General features: G+C 36.8%; 1 protein-coding gene across 2 annotated transcripts in view; it reads left to right on the top strand.

Annotated features, from left to right (window-relative positions):
* Nucleotides 1–452: 452 nt before the first annotated feature.
* Nucleotides 453–21,440, top strand: part of LOC122229870 (limbic system associated membrane protein) — a 651,082-nt gene continuing 630,094 nt past the window's right edge. For both annotated transcript variants that reach the window (XM_042955415.1, XM_042955414.1), the window contains exon 1: nt 453–691. In XM_042955415.1, the coding sequence (XP_042811349.1) occupies nt 537–691 (155 nt within the window). In that variant the 5' untranslated portion in view covers nt 453–536. The remainder of the gene's footprint in view (nt 692–21,440) is intronic.

The raw sequence follows: 21,440 nt of genomic DNA, 5'->3' as shown, positions 1-21,440 counted from the left end.
GAGGTGCGAGCAGAGGGGAGGGACTGGAGGGAGAAACAGGAAAGGGAGGAGGGGGGGTGGAGGGAGACTCCGGGCTGCTGCCGCCGCTGTGTGGGTTTCTTTACACTCGCTGGCAGGCTGGGTGCCGGCTCCCTCGCCCGCCCGCCTGGGAAAGTGGGTTAGGGAGGGCAGGAGCTCAGCTCAGACGCTGGCAAAGGAGCATCCAGCCCCGGGCAGGCCCGAGAAGAGCACTTCCTTGGGTGGCTTTCTCCTCATCTTTCCTGGAGGGGTTTATATTTGCACTCTCTCCTTTTAAATTTTGTTCCTTTGACTTTTCCCCCTTCCGCTGGGGTTTTACGAGGGCTTTGTTAAGTCTTAGAGGGAGGACACCCTGAGCCAGGCAAAGAGAGAGGGAAAGTGGCGAGGAGCTCAGACTGGCCAAGCCCGTTCCGCCCTGGCCGTTGATGAAAGCCCCGTGTTTGTAAAGCCCCCTCGGCGTGAGCAGCACGCACACACCCTCCAGAGTACGCGGGGACCTGCACCTCGGCGTGGCCACCATGGTCGGCAGAGTTCAGCCTGATCGGAAACAGTTGCCGCTGGTCCTACTGAGATTGCTCTGCCTTCTTCCCACAGGACTGCCTGTTCGCAGCGTGGATTTTAACCGAGGCACGGACAACATCACCGTGAGGCAGGGGGACACGGCCATCCTCAGGTAGGGCTTTCGGGCAACTTTTAGGCTGTGTGCGCACGCGAGTGTGTGTGTGTGTGTGTGTGTGTGTGTGTGTGTGTGTGTGTGTTTCAACTTCAGCTTCTGATGCTGCAGGCTTGCGTGTGTGTGTGTGTGTGTGTGTGTGTGTGAGTGTGCATGTGTATGCACACGCGCCTTTTACTGCGTGGCCCAGGTATCTGCCAACAAATTTCAGAGGAATTCTGCTTCCCGTCAAGGACCAGCAATGTTGCTTAAATGTGTTTGGTTTCTCAGGACCTCAGTTCTCTTACCAAGAGAGCCTAACTTCGCCTATGGTGTTAGTGACGCTTGGGCAGTGTTCTTGCTTTTGTAATTTTAGATGCTTTGCACTTAAGAGTTTTGTTGGGGTTCTTTAACCAGGAAAGAGGAGTTGTTGAATTATGGCTCTCAGAGAGTGGTACACACTACTGCATTCTCTGTGCTGTGTTCTGTGTATGTGTGTGTGTGTGTGGAAGACAGAGAGAGAGAGAGAGAGAGAGAGAGAGAGAGAGAGAGAGAGAATATGCACATCAAGGCTCTCCCTTTACCCCAGCAGTAGTCTGGACTGGAGACTTTCTGTAAGGATCTTCTAATTGACACCGAGAGCAATAAATCAATATTAGAACTTTGGTTGGTTACTGAGCCTTTTCTGGAATGTGGATAAAAATCAACACATGAATGAAGAGAAGAAAAAGAAAAAGGAACTTGCCAAATTGCTGATATTTAAGAATTGGAGTATGAAGCACAAAGGTTAGGCAGGAATTAACCTGGTGTAAAATGGGTATTTCAGATTGATTATTGACCTTCCAGTCCTATCTCTGTGCAGCTGTGCCAAACTCTGAAATATAATTTAGGATTGAAATTTGGAAAGGAAGAGTCCCAGTCCTTGGGAGTTTGACCCCTATAAGGGATAGCAAGCTAGAGACACTCAAATGGAGCCTAGCCATCATTCTATTTCCAAAAAAGCATCAAGCTTCTTTTCCTATGTTTCTGTTCTCTCTGCCCCTCCTCTACCCCCTGCACATACCCCTTGTCCTTTTTCCTAGCTTTCTTAAATTTCTTTTAAGAAAGAAAGAAAGAAAGAAAGAAAGAAAGAAAGAAGACAAACAAAAACGTTTTCCTTGGAGACCCTTTAAAATCTCATTTTGTCCAAATGAAATGCCCCAGTGTCAGTCTGTCCATACAGTTAATATTGCTTGTTGTGGCAATAAAAACCAGTACACAATAGAAAATAAACCTATAATCTGTGTGCAAGGAGCTGATAGTGCATAAACCCTGGGGCATCAGGGAGCAGTTCTCCAGCAGAGCTGCCTAGAGCAGCAAAGTTTTCTTTCCATTTCTCAGAAATAAATTTGGTTGGCTGTCACAGTGTCCTGCTTTGGGATCTCCAGCCTTGTTATAGAGGAATGTGTATGTGTTGTGTGCATTGTGTTGTGTGTGTGTGTTTGTGTGTGTGTTGCTGCAGATTGTAAAAACTAAGAAAATCCTAATGTGTGAGTGCTGCTTTCTTCGTTTCCTGAGCATTGGATGATTATGAATCCCAGAGATCCTACTATCCAAAGCAGATTTTCCCTACCAGCTTTCCAGCCCTGCAAACCTGCCTGTGTGATTTATCCACATGGAGTAATAAGATTTATAGAGTAATTTATCTGTTTGCAAAGGGATTTGGACATGATGCAGAAGATGTTTTTTGCAAACACATAAGCATGCCATCTCAACTGCTAACGTTGATACTCCTTAACGTCATAGACTCTTTACCAGGGAAGCATTCTATATAAATTTGTGCTATCCCCTGAAGGATTTGCTTTTGCTGATTATAAGACTGAATATGGGAAAAGTGAATATCCTGGATGTCTAAGTTTTTACTTAAATGTCCATGAACTTTGTTAAGTCAGCATCACCTATATCTTAAACTATAGTTATGAAAGAGTTATCTATAGTTATCTATAGTTAACTACAGTTAAACTATAGTTATCAAAGAGTAAACATGTAAATGTTAATTCAGAAGTAAAAAGATATTCTTATATTTTCATATAAGCCTAGGCATAGAAGTCTGTGTTTTTGAGAGGCATCTTACTACCTAAATATCTGCATACGATATCGATGTGTTTCTGTGAGTCTATGGATTAAAAGAAATGGAGTTTTTAAGTATTACACTTTAGTAGACATTATAGCATTGGAAATGGGGTGGTGAGAAATGAGAATAAATATAGAAACAGTTATTCACTGGGAAAGAGAAGATAGACAAACAGAGCATGCAGAGAAGTCACCTGTGAGAGTCAATTGCTTTTCCAGACCTCACCTAATATGCCCTCTTTTTTTTCTTTCTTTTGCCTTGGACAAGCCTTTTATTTCTGGGTTGGTGGAGCTCTATCAGAAGTAACTATGAAGAGAGTTTCCTTTGTTTTCTTAGGTGACCTTCTTCTCAATCTCTTTAACTGAGCCCAGTAAGCTTTGTGGGTCAGTTTCCTGGTGAAGAATGGTTTTCTTGCGTTCTGTTTACAAGTCTAGCCTGGGAAAGGCTTGCTTCTACTTTATTTGTGACATTTTACTGGGAGCATGAGCTTTTAGGGGAGGAGAGGAAGGAGAACTTGATTCATTGGAAGCCACAGTAGATGTTTGGCACTGAGAAACTGAAAAGGCAAGGAGAAAAAACAAAACAGAACAGAACAAAAAAAACCTCTCTCAGTGAATCTGTGGCCCTGAATAATCTGAAATGGCAACAGGACACAAGGAAGGTTTGTAATTCTGGTGGTCCAGTGAAAGGAGTTTGGCTGCTTGTCCCTAAAACATTTACCTTTACTGCCTTACTTCCATGAAAAAAAAACAGTGTCTCTTTGGGGAATTGATGTTCATTTTTTGTATAATTATACAAAATAGGAGATGTATACTAGTCTTGGGGGTCTTGCTCTGTAATTTCTATCATTTGAAAAAAAAAACACAATAAAAGACTATAGAATGAAGGTGACAAAACTAGGTGGAAAGAGCTATATTCTCACATATACCTACCCAACCTTATTGTTTCCCAGATGAGAGTCTAGATTCATGAGGTCCTTTATGAGATCCTTTAAGAGCTGAAAGAAACCACACACCCTCTTTTATCTTAAAGAAATAGAATCAAAGTATCCGCACACCAGTGGTGGCAGCAACAGTACATTGAGTTCCTTCCCAGATATTGAACCAGAAACTGCATTATTTGTCTGCACAGTAACGTGTAAGACATACCCATGGGACTTGTGAGAACATCTCAGGTATTTTTCTGAACAGCGTCCACCCGCCCCACTGTCACCCCCAACGAGTGTAAGAGTTCATCAATTACTGGACAAGTTTCTAGCACTGTTTTTTCTAACTTTCTACCCTTGCACACAGGCTCCTATAGAGATTCTCTCCCAGGTTAATCTTGGTAGGTTGAAACCATGCAGCTCTCCTGATAAGCCAAAGGAAAAATGGAAATAGAAAGTGTTCTAATCTAGCCTTTAAATTTGCATACTTTTAGTAACAGTAGCATATGTCTAGAAAAATAATAAAATATTTGATCCCAATATATCTATTCACAAGATAACTTTGTGAAAATTACATAAAAATACATATTTTGGACATATTATGTAAATGTATATATGATGAAATGCAAAGGTTTCAAACTATTGTGATTGTAAATATTTTAAATTTGAGGTATTACAGTTTTATTTATTTCATAATTCTGACCCTATTTGGTGTTTGCAAAATATTATAATGCTTTTCATGGTGATGATATTTTCCCCATTTAAATTAAATGTGCCTAATAAATGTTAACTGCAAGAAACCAAATATCTAAGTTTAATTAATTAATTTTTAATTTTTCAAAATTCTTGGTCTTTATTTCATTATTTGTTTCTGTACTAGGGGAAAAAGAGGATACAAAAGAAAAGATATAATTATTTGACCATTCAATGTGAAACTTTTGTGCAAATTTCAAGGGAAAAATGGCTTCTCTTCTATAAGGCATCTGGAACGCCTACATTCACAAAGAAAGTATCAACACTCAAACATACTCCTGACACAATATGTGATTTTTCTATCACTTGAAATTCACTATTTGAAAAGAAACTTTGTGGGCATGGGTCTTTTGGGAAAATTTGTGACAATTTTGAAGTTTTCTTTCTCTGTGGCTAACTTACTAAAGGTAATCAAAATTTATTGGTTCTTACTGATACTTTAAGAACCCTTCATTGCTCATTAAATCCTTTATCGAATATATTTGGTAAATAATAGAGTATAGCACACTACATATTGTCTAGGAATATGGCATATTAGATACATTTATTAATGTTGATATACCAGTAAATTCTATTATTTGTTGTTACTTATGGACAGAGGAACAAAGTAGCTAAGTCTCATGTGACAAATGCAAATTGTGATAATTTGTGCTTCTATAAGTATGAAGCATGTAAGTATGTATTCACATAAACCCCACATATTATTAAGGTGATTTTTATGTTCTATGTCATCTGTCTTTGAATAAATTATTTGTAGAGTTGTGCAGTGAACAACCAAAGGTTTCTGACTCTTCCACTAAATAAGTTGATGAGGGTTAAACATTTGTGTTTCTTAAAGCTGCTTATACATAACAGCAAACTCAGGCAAAAAGAGAATAAGTACATATTTTGCTGTAATCTTTGAAAATTCCAGGTACAGATATCTGTGACTCATGGGATAGGACATTACCTAAATGTGTGCTGGTCCCCCTTGCTGTCAGCCCCAGCACTTCTCTTTAGGGCATTACTAATGGCTTACAGCCATTTACCCTGTTTTCAGAATGTCCCCCTTGCTGGTGCTGGTCCCCCTTGCTGTCACCCCCTGCACTTCTCTTTAGGGCATTACTTATGGCTTACAGCCATTTGCCCTGTTTTCAGAATGTCCTGCTCATTAGTGTATAAGACTCAGAAGACCTGGACTCTAATTTTGGACCCATCCTTGCATGCTTCATGACTTTGAACAAATCCCTTAAATATCTGAGCTTCAGTTTCATTTATAAAATGCTGAAACTGCCTATTTTAGTTACTCTAGGTACTGTACTGTTGTTTTAAGAAGCTCAGATGTGGTAAAGTAGGAATGTTTGTTTGATTGTAAACTCTTATGTAAGCATAAAAATATTAGTCATTTCCAACCACATTCCCCATTATTCTGGCTTTAGGGAGCTCTTTTGCTCAGACCAGTGTTTCTCACACTTGAAGGTGTATCAGAATGTGTACCAGGAGTGCTTGTTATAACACAGATTACTTGCTTTCTACCTTCGGAGTTTCTGATTTAGTAGGTCTCTGGTAGGGTCTAAGATCTTGATGCTAATGCTTCAGGACTGGGCCACACTTTGAGAACCACTGACTCTTGCTAATACAAGTCTGTTCTGCAGATGAGCATTTTAGGTATCACATAGTCGTTTGTTAAAATCCAAAATCTCAGGTCTATCCCAAGCCTAATAAGTCAGAATCTGTATTTTAAGAAGATCCCCAAATGATTCATAAATACCTTAAAGTTGGAGAAGTACTGCTTTCCATGGTTCACAACCATGGCTGCACATGACAATCAACTGGAAACCTTTAAAAAAATATTGAAGCCACATATTCTCTACTTCCAGAAATTTATATTTAGTTAGTTTGGGGTACAGCCTGGCATAGGTAATTTTTAAAAATGATTCCGATATGTACACAGAGTTGAGAACCACTGCTTTACTTGTTGAAGAATCTCTTTTACAAACCATTTTTGAGGCAATACTTAATAGATATGTAGTAAAAAATTAAAGTCATGTTGTGTGGCTTAGAAAATATGTCAACAGCAAAGATGTACAAATTCAATTGGGAGAGAAGAATGAGATCATCATAGATTCATTTCTTTAACACACGATCTCATAACTACAATGTCATGGAAAATGGAGTGACTATTTTAATATGGATCCAATTTACATAATACCTATTGAAACGGCATTAAAGTTTGGCTTCTTAAAGATGATTGTCTTGTATTCTCACTTTCATTTACATTAGGCAAGACACAAAGCGGTTCTAGTATTTTCTTTTGCAGTACTATCTCTTAGAGAAAACATAATATTTAGGCAAGGGAAATGTCTTCAGTGATAATGTATTCAAACAGGCTTAATTATGTGCACTTACACTGCCTATACATAAATATAAGATCGTGGTTACATGTTTGTGACATTCATCTCAACTTTACACAGTGACCAATCTTTAGCTAAAACGTAGGATCAAGTCTTTGTTTCATAGGTAAAGATTTTGTCAAGGATGTCATAAGTTCACAATGCTTAACACGTAGTCAGAAGACCTAGGTCGAAATAGTTTGAAATAGTTTGATCTATTAAATGAGAATAATTGACAATTGCTTGGCCTACACAACCTATTTTTATGATGATCAAATGAGATACTATGTATTGGAATGCTTTATAAGTTATGAAAAGGCATAAAATATAACCTCTTAATAAGATTATTGTCATTATATTCAGAGTAGGAAATAACCTCTACAACATTAGAAAATTTGATAAAATGAGTGTTTTGTTTTTATTTCTATGATCAAGGATGGTCATTTATGTTTGTATCACTTTTTTTCACTTTATAGTTACATGTATCTTAGAATATAGTTGAATTTCTTTTCAGGAGTACAGGGTGAATGAACACTTTTTTGTAGTCACTTGTAATCAAAACATCATCTCAAGTTAATTAGTCATTAACCTTCATAAAAGAAAACACATTGCTTCAGATTTTGTGAAGTACCATAGGATAAACTTGTAGAAATCTAGAGTAGGAAAGGCCTGGAGATTATGTAGTCCACTGTGTCATTTTAAAATGATTTAAGTGAGAAGAAAAATATTTAGGGGTGCCTGGCTAGCTTAGTCAATAGAACATGTGGCTCTTGAAGTAGGATTTGTGATTTCAAGCCCCATGTTGGGTTTAGAGCCTACTAAAAAATACAGAAAAGAAAAAGAAAAATGTAGTTGTTTGTCTAAAGATTTGAGTGACTTTTAGAACTAGAATTCATGCCTCGTAATTCTCCTTCAGAGATCTTTATTCCATAGGAGCACTGAAGTTACCTTCTCGGTTTTCATGCTATCATAGGATATGCTGTTTAAAATTATGCTAGAAGTGTCTTTCCCTTTCTTTTCTTTTTCTTCTCCCCTCCTGGTCCTCCCCCCTCCATTCTACTTGCCTCCTCTCTATCTCTTCCTTTTTCTACGCTTCTCTTCCCTTCTTTCTATTCCTGTCTCTCATTCCTCCTCCTCCTCTCCCCTCTTGTCCCTCTCCTCTTTTCTCCTTCTAATCCCTCCAAATCAAGTCAAAGCTGAGCCTTCTATGGATAATCATGCAGCTAGTGCTGGTCAAGGAAGAATTTTTCAGTAATTGCATTACTGTTTCTATGTTCACTATCTGTCTTAACCACATAGGCTTTCTTTCTTTGCTTGCAGCATCTGTCTTATCATATTCAAAAAGGCAGTCCTGTACATGTAACTTTTTTTCTTTAAGTTTTTTTTTTTTCCTTTTTGCTTTTTGCGTCTGGCACTCTCTCTGTTACTCAGATTTCTTATTTGAATTATTAACTCTTTTCCCCAGTACTTCGTTTGGGTTCCTTAACCCTACTACCTTATTATTGTTACTTATGACTTTCTACCTAGTTAAAGTCCCTCTTAGAGACCTTGACTAGGATGACTGTACAGTGAGACTGTGGTCCAGACTCTACACATTATACTTACTATAGTTTGCACTTAAAATTCTTTGAGGATGGTAGAATTTATTTTCTAATTTGTACAGAATTTACTTTGGGCTAATGATGGGGCTGATGTGGTCACTAAGAGGAACTGGACATAGATATAGACAGTCCCCTGGCATGGTGGGTGCTCTGCATAGTAAGTCCTACCACAAGTACACAGGCTATTTCTTGTGTGTCAAGTTTTCATGAAGCTTTCTTAGTAAGTGAGCCAAGGCAAGTCCAACATGTTACACCAGAAAAAAGGAACAGAGCACAGTAAAGGGAAAATAACAGGTCAGCACTCTGAGTGCACCCTGCAGGTAGGCAGGTAGGTGTCACAGGGAGGTGTGTCAGCTTATATAGAGAATTAGTCACAAGGTTGAGGCTCAGAGAAGAACAGAGTCAATGGGATAAAGGCTGGCTTACACAGGGCAAAGCCCTCAGTAATAAGGGACTTATACCCCAGATATATTACCAAGGTAGTGAACCTGGTCAAGGATACAAGTGAAGCTCTGTATCAAAGCTTTTGTAACTACGAGGTGACACAAAGATAAACCTCAAAGCACTGAACTCCATTTTTTAAAACTCATGCAGGATCATAAAACCTGGTCTAGTTAGGTAGGGGAAACATAGAGACAGAGGTCTGGAATGAGATTAGAACTGACACTACCTGTTTCTCCCTGACTCAGGCAACTTTGCTAGATTACATCTTTATTCTACTTAGTGCTTTCAGACCCCATGGACCTGACCTCACCTGACTATCACAAGCCAATTGTTTTCCAATATCAATCTAGAAATATCACTAGATCCTTCAAAGCCTTGTCATTATCAATAACATAAAGTCAAAGGTCCTTAGCTTGGATAACTCCCCATGCCTTGCTACCTCATTGCATCTACTAATTCGGAACCACTTACATTCTCTGTTCATGAGCACATGGTTGTGTGTACACACAGTGCTAGCTCTTACCTGTGTTCACAAACCTCTCTCTGCCTGGAACCTTCTTTTCCCTGCTCCACTTTTCCCTGCTATACTTCTTTGATAGGATACCTCCTTGTTGCTTCTTCTAGGTTGAAGGCTAGTTTTGGTGTGATCTCATTCAGGAATCTTCTCTAATTCTCTCAGATGAGGCTAAGTACTCTATTTATTATTGGTAATAGCCTCTCTGCATATATATTTTTTTTCTCTCCTAGCTTTATTGAGGTATAATTGATAAATAAAATTTAAGCACTTAAGCTGTATAGTATGATGACTTGATATACATATACATTATACAATGATTACTACAATCAAGTTAACTAATACATCTATCACTTCACTTAGATACCTTTCTTGTAGTGATAAAACCACCCAAGATCCACTCTCCTTGCAAGATTCATGTATAAAACACAAAATTATGAACCATCGTCACCATGACATGCAGTAGATCTTCAGAACTTAATGATGTTATAACTGAGAGTCTACACTTTGACCAACATCTTCCCATTTCCACCACCCTTCAGCCCCTGGCAACTACCATTCTTGTTCTCTGTTTTTATGACATAGACCTTTTTCAAGATTCCATACATAATTGAGATTGTATGGTATTTGTCTTTATTTAGCTCTTTTTCACCTAGCATAATGCCCCCCCTGCCCAGATTCACCCATGTTGTTGCAAATGGAAAGATTAAAAAATTTTTATAGCTACATAATACTCTATTGTGTGTATGTGTGTACATAGAGAGATAGATATAGATGATAGATATAGATATATGATATAGATAAAAATGATATAGATGTAGATATAGATACAGATATAGATAGAGATACATCTCATGTTTTCTTTTTTGATTCATTTATCGGTGAATGTTGGGGTGTTTGTGTATCTTGGCTCTTGTGGATAATGCTGCAATGAACATGGGGTGAAGATACCTCCTTCCGATACTGATTTCCTTGAGATATGTACCCAGAAGTGGAATTTCTGGATCATATACATACATCAATTTAGCATGTATACACTTTAATTTTTTTTTAATATTTATTTATTCTTGAGAGACAGAGAGAGACAGAGAGAGAGGAGGTGCAGATAGAGGGAGGGAGATACAGAATACTAAGCAGTCTTCAGGCTCCAAGTTGTCAGCACAGAGCCTAATGAGGGACTCGAACTCATAAACTATGAGATCATGAACTGAGCCCAAGTTAGGCACTTAATCGACTCAGCCATCCAGGTTCCTCAGCATTTACTACATTTTAAAGTCACTCTTGTCTTACCTCAAATGTGCTATCAGTCGTTCAAAGGCTGGTGTCTCATCTACTTTACCATTCCATCTGAGAGTTTAGCTTAGTACCTACAGGTGCTCAGATAAATATTTACTCACTGAATTAATCAGATAAGAATAGTCATACTGTAAATCAAGCATATCAGAATTTGGTTTATGATAGAGGAGACAAGTTTGAAGGAGGCAGGGATGAAGTAAGGGATCTTAATGGTAAGGCCAACCACTACTGGAGAAATTATAAATGTGTGGTTGAAAAACATAAAGTAATAAAATCAGAGATGGATTATATTCTGGTCATTGGTGGGTGATAAGGGGTTTGGCTAGAAACACTTTCAACATTTCCCATTGCTGCTATTCTTTTTAAGCACCACTTCCAAGAGAATGAGAAGTGCATATAGTAGCATTTTAGGGGAACCCAAAACTTCAGACACAGGTGCCCAGACAAAGTATGCTGATAGATGAGATTCTTACAAAAAGGAGTCACTCAGTGCATGTCCAATGTCTATGAAAAGCTCAGATTCCCAGGTAGCTTACAAGAAGGGATATACTTTCTGGGAGCTGCTGAGGTTTTCTCCCTCTAGAAGTGCCTGTGAACTTTGAGGGACTAAGTTGAGGATTTGGGAGTTACGGTTGGCAGGATTGTTGTTCAACAGGTGTATTCACCTCATCTGTTCTACTTTCTTAAGAAATGAGACAAGGTATAGATCACGTGCGCTCATTCAACTCAAAGTGATTATTTATACTGAACAATGATGTCTCTTGGGTTTTGCAGTGTTGAGCTCTCTACTGACTCCTGGAGAAATTCAAACTTGAATGTATAGTGGACTTTTTAACAATCCCAAATTCTCTCTGTATGTTTTGCTATAATGCACAAAGGCATTATTTATATGAGGTCAGAGGATAAGCCTGTAACTCTGAGGAAAATAGAACCCAGCTTCTCATACAATAATATATTACTATGTATTCTATTATAACTTTTTTGGTGATGCATTTCTATAGTGAGTTCCTATATTTTCAAGTTATCAAGTTATTTGCCACAATTCTGTGGTAGGAACAATATAGATAAAAATGAAAGTCAACACAAAGTCATGCATGGCCAAATGTGTACATGTGAAAATATTAATTGGGAAAATTACTTGGTTTCCTGATTTCTAATTTTTGTGCTTCTTCAGTTATACTTCATTCTAGCACACCTATATCAGACCTGTTTATTTTATGGGGTTTGAGTCACATATACTTGCCAATTTGTGGTTGATCTTTTTCTTGACATAACCAAGATTGCTGTCATCTTATGTATGCTCATGATGTAATTGTATGAGCATATCTTAAGATCAGCATTTTACATTGCAGAATCATTAACTTAGCATATGGATTTTTCTTTGACCTTCTTTCTGACTTTTGTTCTTTTGTCTATCTTTTGTGATGCTAATATGATGAACTAATATCTAATATTATCAGCACCGTAAGGAAATATCTAAAGTCTACAGGATATTATAGATCAGATAAACTTCTAGATTGAATATAAAGGGATTCAGGTTTTAGTTTCACAAAGCCTTAACTCTAGAAAGTTGGGAATTAGCTTTTATTGTTTTAACTCTGAAATGGGTGTAATTCCTATTTGCCCTTTAAAACAAAGATGTTGGTCTGGTCTGACATTAAGTTTTTGAGTATGGTTGAATTCATTAGAAGAAATGCATGATGTTATAAGTTGGATGGTGATATGCTCAAAAAAGAAAACAAAACAACAACAAATAAACCTCTGACATTAGCTTATAAATGTCATGTTATAGGAAATTTGAAAATATATTTGCATTAATGCAAAATAGTATATAAATATTATATTAAAGATATATATACTTGTATATAAATACTAATATGTAAGGTATATATATTAAAGTGTATATGATACTTGTAGAAATAAAATGACTCAAAATCTAGCTCTAGAAATAAAAGTATTTATTTATATATAATCTGTTAGGAGGTATAAAAAATGTCATAAATATACCTTATTGTGTTGTATGGATGTATTTGAATACAAGATTTAAAAAATTTGTTTCTTTTGCATATATTAATAATAATATGAGAAAGCAAAAGCATACATGTGCTATTAATATGCATAATAAATTTAGACATAAAATGAATCTGAATATTATTGTGAACTTGGGTCATAGTATTATTTAATAGGAACTCAAATTAAGTTGATGCACCAATCATGGAGAAGTTTATTGCAGAAAACGGAATTTTCCAGGTTATCAAGGATATGAACTGGTACAATATATAGGAAGCATTATACAATGGCTTTCTTAATTTGTTTTGATTAATAAGTTCTATTTGTAATTAATCATTATGCAAGTGCTAAAATTATTTGCAAGAGAGGTCAGACTTAATGTTTCTTCTTTTTTTTTCCAGACTTAATATTTCTTGTTTTTATTGCATCTTGTTTATCATGCACTATAGTCCCTAAGGAGTAAAATAAGATTGTATAATATTTTTTTTTTCCTATTTGTATTATAAGATACGCAGTAATGGTGTATTGGCTAAAAGAGAAATAATTTTAAAAAATGTAAAGTGAATTCTTTGTATTTCTAATTTCGATTCTCTTTTTTTTTTAATTTAATTTGAGAGAGAGAGAAAATATGCGTATGTGTAAGCAAGGGAGGGGCAGAGAAAGAGAGAGAATCCAAAACAGGCTCCTTGCTGTCTGCCCAGAGCCCAAGGTGGGGCTTGATTTCAGAAACCCATGAGATCATGACCTGAGTGAAAATCAAGTGCCAACATGCTTCACTGACTGAGATACCTAGATGCCCCATTTTTAAAAAAAGTTTACTGATTCATTTTCTGATCTCAATTTTAGACAAAATTTCCATTTTTCTTTTATTCTAAGTCACCTTGAGATCTTGTGATCTGTGAATAAGCATGACTCCTGAATATGAGAGACTGGCTGCTGAAGTAGAATAAGAATTTTACTTAAATTTCAATTTGTTTATCAAGTAAAATTATCATAATTATGCTTTTATACCCTTTGTAATATTAAAGACCCAATACAAGTGAAGAAATGATTAGAGTAATGTGAATAAATTCAGGTGTAAGACTCAGATGCATTATATATCCAGGGCTTGAAAACAATTTGGTAGTATGAGTATACTATTGCTAACATTTGAATCCCTGTCAATATAGAAACCATTTCACAGTATTGGTGACATAAAATAGTGTCCTAGTTAAAATGGGAAAATGATATTGTCAATAACAACAACAACAAAGCCCTAAGTTCTAGAACATTTTAAAAAGGAAGCAGTGACTACTGCGAATCAACATGGGTTCCCTGGGAACAATCGGTAACTGGTAAGTAGATTTCTTTAAAACTAATAAAATTCCAGATTGATAGATCAGGGAAAAACCATTTACTCTGAGTATCTGTATTTTGATAAGTTTCTCCTGACAGATAAATGAACAGGTTATTGGTTTATAATGAGCTAGGTTTTTTTCATTTGATTGGATAATCTTGCCAAAGAAATATTGATTGACAGTGGTAAAGGATTCTCTCAGTGTGTCCTTGGCCATGTTCAATATTTGGATAAAAATATGGTGAGCAAACTTGTGACCATATTTGACATAAAAATAATAGGATAGCTTTGTGTCATATCAGTCATACCAAGTAAGGCAGAAAGATAAGGAAATTCTGGTTTTTTGACAGAATTATAATTTAAGAATGGAAGAAAGCTTATAGGGAGGCAAATTATCACTCTCTATTTAAAAGAATATTGTTCATATGTATGTGTTTATACCATACTTTATCCCACTCAAAAAAATAAGGAAAGAATTTGGGGTAGTTTATAATTTAAATGGAACATAATTTAAATAAATCAGGTTGAATTATGTTTTTTAAGTTTATTTATTTTGAGAGAGAGAGAGAGAGAGAGAGAGAGAGAGTGAGACAGAGAGAGAAAGTGAGCAAGTACAAGTGTGGTGGAGGGCCTTAGAGAGATGGAGAGAGAAAATCCCAAGTAGGGTCAGCATGCTCAGCACAGAGCCTGATGTGGGGGCTCAATCTCACAAATATGAGATCATGACCTGAGTCAAAATCAAGAGGTGGATTCTCAATTGACTGAGCTACCCAGGCATCCCCAGGTTGAATTCTTTTATAAATGATCATTCACATAGTTTTATGGCATGATGGAAATAACACAGCTTCTGAGCCAGGAGACCTAGCTCCAAGTATTGCCTCTACCAACTTCCAGCTTTGTAAGCAAGAACAAATAAGAGACAATCACTTATCCCTGCTGGGCCTCAAGTCCTTTATTTCTAAAATGAAAATGATAATACCCTCTTATCTTCGATGGTTAACGTAAGAATCTAATAAGAAGGATCTGTTATGTGTGTGTGTGTGTGTGTGTGTGTGTGTACTCATTTGCTGTTCTACCAAATGGAATAGATTTCCTTGTAAAGAAGTAAATTTTTAGTCATCTTTGTATTTAAGCAGAGGCCTGCTAACCAAAATTAAAAATGTCATTTAAAAAGGACCATGAAACGAAAACCTTTATGTAGTAAAAAGTTGAAATGGATGATTTTTCATGTACTACCACAGAATGTTCTATCATTCTGTGATATTCTGTATATCCAATTTATTTTTTTGTGTGTTTTTTATTGGCATCCAATATCACTTTGAGTGCTTATGAAGAATTTCATTCAGAAATATATTCTCTAATAAATTTTCAGTGGGTTTTAATATTCATACCTTTACAACTTTCTACCCACTGGAGAATTTGCTAGTATGTTAAGGGAGAGGGACTATGTTTCATTAAAATGTAAGATTTATTTAGGTCTTTCATTTTTCTTTGCAGATCAATATTAAGACATATCTGGTCTCAGAAAGATACTTTTATATTCATCCAGCTTCATCAAAATAGATAAGACTGATCAGGTTAAATGGGGCCTCATTTCTTACATTGTTCAACATGGCTCAAACTGTCAAATCATTTAGTCCCCCAAAGGTTAAAACATGATACTATCTCCCAATACTTGCTTCCTCTTGGCTCTCTTTCTACCCTGAAGACTTAGGTATCCTAGGCCTTGAGCCACTCCAGTCCTGGGTCCGAGTCCTGACAGGACTAAGTCACATCCCCAGCTGTTTGCTCCAAGAACCCTCTCTCTGCTGACTCATGCAGCATCATCAAAGATCATTTCAGGAAAATGGGAGTGGGTAGCAGTGCCCATGGACTTTATTTGCCTTTGGGTAAATCTGCTATTCTTGAATTGAGGAGTGCTTTGTTTGTATCACCCCCTTACTTTTCATTTCAGCTACTTTCCCCAGAAATAATTAAGCAAGAACTTTTGAATGTCTGATTTCCTGTTCCTAAATTCAGATAGCCTTTGCTGCCACTAAATTTGAGGTCAAATAACAAATGCCATACATCAATATATATAGGTAAATCATATTTCCAACTGTTGCTGAACTAGTCTCTTTCACCAAATTCAGCGTTTTTGTTTTTTGTATGCATATTTTCTTTTTTTTCTTTTTGTAAAAAGACTTTAATTTACCTAAAAGTTCAAGTGTTAAAATTTGTAAATAGCAATTATCAGAGTATTAAACCAGTTTCTTTCCTGTTGAGTTAACAGGTTCTTAGCCAATTACCTCATCATTGCCTTGCCGTGTTCATAGTAAAAGAAGCACTGATGCATAGCTTTACCTGTGGAACCGGGTGACTTTTAAATACATAATGTAGCATTCTGGGTAATAATTTTGAAAGTGCTCAGAAAATTTGAGCAAACAAAAGTAAGGATTTGAAGGGAGAAATGAAAAGACAGAGATAGGTTAAGTCCAAGCAGATTAGGAAATGATCAGATGACAGTAAAACACACTTAACCCCATTCCAAAGTGGGTTACCTGTATGTAAAGCTGAAAATATTCCCATGGATGTCAGTTTCCCAATGGAAAATCTGTGGATGCTAAAATAAAAATAGAACTTGTTAAAAGATAATGACAAGGAATCCTAAGAATTATCTAACAACGTCCTAAATATGTCAGAGTTGATTTCTTGTGGATAATGTCTCAGTTTCATTCAATGTTAGTCCCAAAAGAAAAGGTTTAGGCAATCAGGTCCCAAGCCCTAGTGTCTTGGGCAACTACAGAATTATTGCAAAATTTCCAAACATCTGTACATACCTTAAGTATTATCTGTAGACATTATATATCTCACATGTAAATGAATTACTGTTTTTCAAACCTAGACCAGGGACGGATAGATCCAATTAAAATATTGGTTGGAAACGTAAATGAGAAGACTGGCAGGATGATAGAGAAAGAGGCAGATTCCCAAGTAAATAAGGTAAAGTATTATTGCAAGTACAAATATGGGGAAGATAGGAAACAAATACAAAATGATATATGGAATTAAAGAGATTTTGAAACTAAGATTAATTTGGGTAGTTAATCGAGTTTGAGGGGCCAGTAAGTATTCAGGTACAATTACCCATTGAAAAGTGAATCTGAGGACTCTGGTACTCAGAAAAAGAACTGCATCAGTGCGAATCATCAAATGCTTCCTTATTAGTAGATAGTTTTAACTATAGTTTAGATGAAATTGCTAAGGGAAAGAGTGTGGCCTGGGTAGTTAGTATGCATAACCCTGTGCTGGACATTCTATGGGGATTAAGTAAAAATCCAATAGAAGTAGATTCACTGTGAAGCTTAAGATTTGGGGCTCTTCACTTGCACGAGCCAGCTATTCCAAAGATTTGTCTCTAATTTTTAATTTACCATTTTGTATTTTTTAAAGGAAATAATCTATACTGTATAAATATCAGACTCTAAAAAAATCTGGTTCCATACTTGTTCTAGTCCCTCAAGGAACTTGTATAAATGAAAAATTAAGTAACAATGAAAGCAATATATTCTTGATGGTGGTTCAGATGACTTTTCAAAAATTGCTGTGGGTTGATATGTTACTATGGACATTTTTAATGAAAGGCTGAGTCCTAAGGGTTGTGGTGAAACTTGAATGGGGATAGAGAGAAAAAGTAGAAAGAGGCATTTCAGTAAAGAAGTGAGGGAATAATACATAGAGTAACCCAATTTCAGGTTGTGTGCTACCAGAAAAACACCAAGAGATCTTTGTTTCAAACTTCTTGGCACACTTCTTTACCTTGAGGTAGATTAGTAATTATAATTATACCTCACCATACTTTAGACTACTTTGGCTCATTATTCTTTACCGTGGAATACAGCCTCACTCTGATGTTGACGGTTCTATGTTGCTTCAAAGTTAGGAAATATGGTGATGATGACTCTAGGGTCCAGGATAAAGAGCAAGACACAGGGCAGTCACAGCAGATATACAGTTCCATTTCAGACTTGATTTCTCAATTGTGCTATGGTGCTGTTATAGTTTGTATTATTGGTATTATTATTATTATTATTTATTTTGCCTTTATTTTTCTTTATACTTAGTAATTTTGATGAGCTGTCACTAAATAATGGAACTTCTTTATTCCCACTGCTATCACTATATTCCAAACCCTTATCAGTGCATGACTGACTTCAGTCTTTACATGTATTAAGTACATGTATTGAGTATGTTATGCTAGGCACTGGGCGAGTATCGGCAATGAGCAGTGAGTAATATGGAGGTTGTAGTCTAAACTTCTGGGTTCTTCTGCAAATGCAGCTTTTCATTAATTCCTTTCCTTGCTTAATCAACTATAATTGGCCTCCAGTCTGTGTCCCATCAGACTCAATTTCTAAGCATCATCAGTTCTTTTTTTCAAAAATTTTTAAATGTTTATTTATTTTTGAGAGAGAGAGACAGAGAGAGACAGAGAGAGAGAGAGCACAAGCAGGGGAGGGCAGAGGGAGAGGGAGATGCAGAATCTGAAGCAGGCTCCAGGCTCTGAGCTGTCAGCACAAGGCCTGACACAGGACTAGAACTAGTGAACCGAGATATCATGACCTGAGCCAAAGTTGGACATTCAACTGAATGAGCCATCCTGGCACCCCATAAGCGCCATGAGTTCTTAATGTGTCGCTCTGTATTATCCATCTTCTCTTCTTGTCAGGAATGTTTCTTGATAGCCCATGTCCACAGTTCCCTTTTTAAAATATTAGTGTTTTGGTGTGCCTGGATAGCTCATTCAGCTCAGATCATGATCTCACAGTTTGTGAATTCCAGCCCTACATCGGGCTGTCTGCTGTCAGCACAGAGCCTGCTTTGGATCCTCTGTCCTCCTCTTTCCCTGCCCCTCCACTCTCTCTTTCTCTCACTGTCCCTCTCAAAAATAAGTAAAATTAACAATAGATAGATAGATAGATATTAAAGTTTTATCTTTCTTCAGGATGTATGGTTCATTCTCCCTCCCTCCATTTACCTAAATTCTAATCACCTGATGCCCTCCCTCCTATAAGAAATCATTAATTATACTGTCCTCAATTTATTATTTTTCCTTATTTATTTTTGCCTGTTTATTATTATGTTTTGGGTGGGGAGACTTCTAGGAAATACCAAAAATTTTAGTTCTTCAGTGTTTGCTAATAGTTTCATGTATTTTAGCTTTGTATCCTCAACTAGAGGATAGTATGTATTTTATCTTTGTATCCTCAACTAGAATGCAAGCTCCCTAAATTATAGAATGAAGGAAGGTTGGAGACCACACAAATACCTTGGTCTGGGTAACCTCTCCATCAGTGCTAGTATTGATATTCAAATATATCATATTCTGCATTTTAAAGAGGAAATAAAACTCTAGGGAAAATAAATGAGTTTCCTATGATCAAACAACTAGTTACTAGCAGATCATAGTCTAGATCACGACTGTTTTCATGACGCCTTGTTTTCTGTGTCCCACATATTCCTTGGAACAGAGCTGGATAAATAACAGGTACTCAATAATTTCTTTTAATGGTAGGCACAGAGCAAAGTGTGTTTCTTGCCCTGTTCCATTTTATGGATCATATATGGCTATATATGATCTGAATGATAATAGGACATTGATTTTTCCTTTATCAGAATATGGGGTGATGAAATCTTTTGGGCTAGTGAAAATACCAAAGATGAATAATTCTTTTGAAATTATTTTCTTGCTGATTTTGTCTGTTAATCACATTCCCATAGTGGATGACGTGGCAAAAGCTTTATGACTTAGACATCTAGTGTTGCCACCAGATCTAAATGCCCAGCCCCCTCACAGTAGGCAATTTATTTGGCTTGGCAAACTTCACTCTTTTTTTTTTTCAGTAGTGAATTTGGCTTCTTGGGGATGGCATTTTTAAGAGTAATGCAAATACCTACTTTCCTATCAATAAAGCCGTGATTTACAGTATTTAATCTAGTTGAAGGGTAAGAAAAATGGAATTCTGCATAGAGGAGAAATGAAATTATAATAAAATGGCACACTCCCCAAAGTTTTCTTAATATGTAGAGTATTAACCTGGCACCCAGCCTTATTTGCTGCATACAGAGCTCCATCAATCAGAAGAATGGAAAGCTGGCTTTCCAAGACTCTTATTAAAGCATTTGACTTAGTAGGTTTTGTAGATTTTATTGGGTAAATAGCATGATATTTAATCCACAATATCTCCTCTGTCATCTTGTGTAAGACTAAGTCTTTACGTAAAACCTAGACATATTCCTTATAATTTCTTCCCTGTAGTAATGAGTTCCACCTTTTATCCATATACTGCTATACTCTGCATCATCGTATGACCCTCACTTGATTATAAACATTCAGATTTCATTAATAAGAGCTTTCTCTGATTCCTCCTCCCCTCCCCCACCATTGTCCCTTGGAGAAGGTAGGGCTATGGAGAATTAGTAATGTTTTGTCACTAGCTTAGAAATGCTGCAATGAAATTTAAATCTTTCCCCAATGAACTATAAACTTCTCTCTCTTGCTCAGCCTCAAAACTTGAGTGTGATTTAATGTTTATTCAGCACCAACAATATACAGGCACTTCAAAAAAGCATTCTGTTTATCTAGCACTCTAAAGTTCTAAAGACATGTCACATACTTAGCCTAATTAGTGCTCATCAGACCCTAGTGAAGGAGGAAAGGAGGACATGTACATTATCCCCACCACATACACTGGAAATAAAGCTAAGACTTTTTAACAAGATAATTGAAGTCAGTGGCCACGGGACACAAATGGAACACAGCTCCCTGGTTCATTCTGAACTAACCAATAAATTATATCATTTATTTTTCTGCACTCTCCCTTTTTAAATCATCTATTTCTACCACCTGTTTTAGATTCTAGTTCATTCTTGTCTTAAATCGGTATGAAAAATGGATATTTTTTTATCTTGGCTATATTCTTCTTCCCTTTGTGCAGTGTTATCAGTCTAGTCCCTTTTCCCTTTCTTCTTTCACTTATGATTGCATTTAAACTCATTATTGTGGGAGACATCACCAGAGGGATAGATGGTGAAGACATTAAGATGTTCTCTCTCTGTCCCCCCTCTCTCTCCTCTTGTTCCTGGTGCTGTGTTCAGTGCAGGCTCTCTGTTCTCACTGAGGCTGCCGTTTCTTTGCTGAATCACTGCTTTGTATTCAGCCAGGGACCATGGGGTATTCCCAGTGTATTTATTTTCTGTTCCTGAGCTGAATGCTGGGTGCTTCTTTGTCCTGATGCCTTCTGGAAAGGAGTTTAGGAGGGGGGGATGGAGAGGGAAAAGGAGGAGGAGGGGTGGGAATGCCAATAAAGCTTTCTCTATCCCCTAGAGGAATGTGTGCAAACGTCTTTAACATTGCTTCACTCAGT

The sequence above is a fragment of the Panthera leo genome, chromosome C2, assembly GCF_018350215.1.
Source record: "Panthera leo isolate Ple1 chromosome C2, P.leo_Ple1_pat1.1, whole genome shotgun sequence".
Lineage (NCBI taxonomy): Eukaryota > Metazoa > Chordata > Mammalia > Carnivora > Felidae > Panthera > Panthera leo.
The sequence above is the reverse complement of the archived record's forward strand: the minus strand, read 5'-3'. Positions and strand labels throughout refer to the sequence as shown.